Here is a 4,447-nt window from a genome sequence, read left to right on the forward strand (position 1 = left end):
AAAAAGTAGCATGAAACAAAACTGGCCAATGATTGAGATTATGAGTGGGTAGAGATATGATTATAGTATGTCACTTTTCAAAATTTGCATGTTAAATTGAGATTCTGATATTAATCTTCTTTCGGTTTCTATAATTGTATATTCTCTAGTTCACACTAATCATGTAATTGATGTCCATTAAAAAAGTAAATTAAATTGTCTTTTTTCCAGCTAATTAATATATATCTGCATGCGTTACGGTTTGATATCGTCATGCTTTCGATGGTTTCAACTCAATAAATTGTAGGCCCTTATATTTGAGAAATTACAATTGTTATCTCTATATAGTTTCGTATTTACGATTTTGATTATTTATGAGGTCAAATTTTCAGTTTTATGCTATCTTTATTTCTATATAAAAAAAATCGGTCATTTTCCTGACGTAGCGTAAAAACGATGTCGATGTGTTACTAAGATGTGTGCAGTGCCATTTCAGTAGTTTCGTGGAAAAAATGAATGAAATTGTCAAAAATTGAAAGATACATTACTATAAGATTGAAATTTGACAACATAGATTATCAATATTACAAGGAAGCAACCAATAAAGATCGAAATTACAAATTTCTCTATTTTTTTGAATAATCTCCTTTTTTTTTATCCGTTTTAGCTTTCAGGTTTAGTTAGATTAGATATTTGATCTAGTAATTTTTCTTCTTCTTGTTTTTTTTTTTCTCGATTTTTTTATTCAGCGTGCGTATATTTAATTTTTATTTTCTTCTTTTCGGGTGTATATATGAAGGATATTGGGTAAAAGTGTAAAACGCGTACATAATCCTAAGCGCGCGTTATTAGAAAAAGGGTCGAAAATGTCTTACGTTGGAGGATTAGAAAGCAACATTGCATGGTAGATAATGCATTGCAGAATCATTTCGTGTAGATAAACAAGAGGCAAACACGTACAAAAGTAATAATTAATTAGATTATTAATTTATTATTATATTAGTGAAATTGTGTGTGGAATGGAATGTCAATTCCTCATAATTAATAATTCCTATGTAAGTTAATTAGTTTATGTCTGGCCAGTTATATAAAATTATAATTATTATGATAATTATAATCGAGAATCGTTGAAGAAATGGAATGTCAACTTGGAGGGGTATTTTTTTTCATAAAAAAATTTTTTAATTTGAGTTTGTGAGTGAATAATATATATTAATTCAATGTGCACTAAATAATTGTTGGTTGTTAATAATATTTTTGTCGATTACGTTCATCACTGAGAGATACGTATGTATAGGTCTACATATACATACATATATGTATGTATATTTATATATATGTATGTATATGTTATATAAGAGTTGGGTGAAGATTTATGCAAAGAGGAAAATATATAAATATAATATAATAAAAATGAAACGTACCCATATCATAAGAGCCTTAATTTCTGGATCTATCAACTTTTTCTTTTCTCTAATTTTTGTAATTATGATGTTAAATTGTGTATATATAATATTTATATTAGGATAATAATAAAATGAAGTCTGAAGTATAATGATTTAGGCTTATGTGCAAAGTCTGAATGGGCCCCGCAATTAAATTAAAAATGATTAAAGAGAGGAGAAGTTTTCAATCGTGTGATGGGCGGCCTCTTTGGTTGGATTAAAGGGAAATTGGACTTAACTCCCCAGTCGTCGTTTTTTTTTGTGTTCAGTCCCTGGGTATTTTTTTAGTACCACATTTTCACATGAAGTGTACCACATTTCCACATGAAGTGTACCACAATTTGTATGACATAGTACCACAATTTTGAGGGTAGGGAGTGAACCCAAATAAATGTTCTGGTTGGGGATTTTTCACCAACTTCCCCTTGGATTAAATGTTAAACTTGGATATTTTTTATTTAATTTATTATTAAAAGATTCATTGTGTTTAGACATCAATTACATAAATTAACCTTGATTAACGATTCTATTTAAATTTTCTCCTACTTTTAATTGAGTTAATTTTGACTTCACCAGACCAGGCCCAATAATTTGCGTGGGCTCCTTGATTTAAAGAACATTACCACACCAATAAACAAAATCGTAAATGTATTTTGGAGCAATATTTGGAATACCATAATTATTCTTAAAGTTAATCATTATAATTAAAGTTAATCATTATAATTAAATGTATATGAATCATTTCAATATCTCGTATGTTTGAATGTAATGCTAATTAAAGTTGGTATGCGATGCATTAATGATTAATTAATTCCTTAATTTGTTTGCATGAGCCCAAGACAAAATGAAATCATGCACAATGATTCCAATTGTCCTTACTTTTGATGATAATTAGGCCTATCATAGATATATATATATATTTATAAAATGTTAATTTAATTTTTTTTCCATATCCAACATTTTAGGATTGGTATCTTTTAGTACTTAAAAAATGTCTCCATGATATTTAGTTTTATGTTAATATTATATGGTTAATTACAGATAGAGTTGACATGTAAAGGGCAGCAGCTTCAAACTTTCTTGACAGTGCAACATGTAAGAGATAACATATGGAGTAGTCCAAGAGATTTGATCACCTTGGTTCCCAATTCCTCAGCCACTGATCACATTATGGTTCTTCACTATGCTAGGGCTGCACGCGGCTTCTGACCGTGTTTCCCATCCCGAGTTATATACCACATTTAGGGTTATATATCCGGCCATATTGCTAACGATTGTCGTGTACTGTGTCACGTTATAGTTACAGATATCCGGTCGATCGACGTTCATGCATGTCGAAAATCCGGTCAATATATACACATGACACCAATAAAAGTATGGTTTAAGGTTTCCTTTTCCACTAATATTTTCTTCAGTGCACTTTAATGTAGAGAGGCTTAGTTGTTATTGTGCTCTTAAATAATTTTTTTTATTTTATCTTTGTTTATTAATTTCTCTATTCGTGAAGAATAGCTTTGAGAAACGTTCCCATACATGTAAAATGGGCAATAACTTATGTAAAATTTGCCTCATGTTTATTTATTTGAAGTGTGATGCTTATATGTAATCTAAGCAACTGTTTTCACTGTTGGTATATGTGGAACCAAATCATTAATCTATATGTACAACACATTCGCATTCTTAGTGTTTGCTCGACTTTTCAATGTGGCGATGATCACATAAGCAGCGTCACCATTCATAAAGAAAAATGATTAAAATTATAAAAAAAAACTAAATATCCGGTCATTGAAACCCATCAATATAGAACACAAAAATCACAAATGAACAAATGTGTAGGATTATATATTTCTAAAGCTGAAAAAAAATTGAACCAGATCGACCGGTAGTCAATGACAATATTTTAGAGCGAAAAATACAATAGATATTTTTCATTGAAAATATATATAGTGTTTGATGATTCAATTATTGAGCTAGCCACACGTTATTCTGTTTTTAAAAATTTTCCCGCTTAAATAATTGAATATTGTTTGTTGGGCATTTATAAATATTCCAATTTGAGAAAGATGCGACTCTGAGAATCGATAGAGTCTTAAAGTTAAAATGAAAGTTTAAATTAATTACTAGAAATATAAATAAAGAAAGTGAAATTGGGGAGCATTATTTGATTTGTTTTGGTAATCAAAATCCTAGACATTCTAGGATCTTGATTTGATATAATTAATTTAAAATGAAATTTATTGTATGTTGTATTGTGGGAAAAAATAATGTTCAAACAAGTTTGTAGAGTTTGGATTCTCAACAATTAAGAAATGAGTAGATCTCTTGTGAGACGGTCTCACGAATCTTTATATGTGAGATGGGTCAACACTACCGTTATTCACAATAAAAAGTAATACTCTTAGCATAAAAATTAATACTTTTTCATGGATGACCCAAATAAGAGATCCGTCTAACAAAATACGACCCGTGAGACCGTCTCACATAAGTTTTTGCCTTAAGAATTTTTAGATGTATGTTATTTTTTACTGCTCAATACTATGTTGTTTAGCTCTAGTCACATTTAAAATGTTGATGTTGTATGGTTATTATCTGCAATAAATTTTGATCCAGTAGTGACAAATGTTCGATCATATGCATTAAATACGACTAATTTAACTTTAACTCGATTTCATGGAACATTAACGGCTACTAGGGTTGCGTTTGGAATGAACGCTTTGGATTCGAGGAAAGTAATTGAGGGGAAAATTTTAAATGATTTCAAGTTGAGCTAATTTTTAAATTCCCCGTAATAACTCTAAAAATAATTATTTGAGATTTGAAATTTATTGTCAAGTAGATTTACCCAAACAAACTAATAAATTTTTTATTCTAGCTTCAAATTTATCGATCCAAATGCAACATAAAGCTCCCTTGTTCTATATAATTAATAACTGGTTTTCAAATTGAACGAGCATCTATCTGTATTAGCAAAATTTTTTCCTTTGGTTGCTTTTGGTTCAAGCATGTGAAATTATTAAGAAAAA

At 29.3% G+C, this 4,447-nt stretch overlaps 1 protein-coding gene across 1 annotated transcript in view; it reads left to right on the forward strand.

Moving 5' to 3' along the window:
• LOC140990270 (uncharacterized) overlaps positions 1-2,958 on the forward strand; it is a 6,529-nt gene extending 3,571 nt beyond the window's left edge. The window contains exon 4 of the mRNA XM_073459876.1: positions 2,466-2,958. Within this exon, the coding sequence (XP_073315977.1) occupies positions 2,466-2,633 (168 nt within the window). The 3' untranslated portion in view covers positions 2,634-2,958. The remainder of the gene's footprint in view (positions 1-2,465) is intronic.
• The last annotated feature ends 1,489 nt before the right edge of the window (positions 2,959-4,447 follow it).

Source organism: Primulina huaijiensis, chromosome 12 (assembly GCF_012295235.1).
Source record: "Primulina huaijiensis isolate GDHJ02 chromosome 12, ASM1229523v2, whole genome shotgun sequence".
NCBI lineage: Eukaryota > Viridiplantae > Streptophyta > Magnoliopsida > Lamiales > Gesneriaceae > Primulina > Primulina huaijiensis.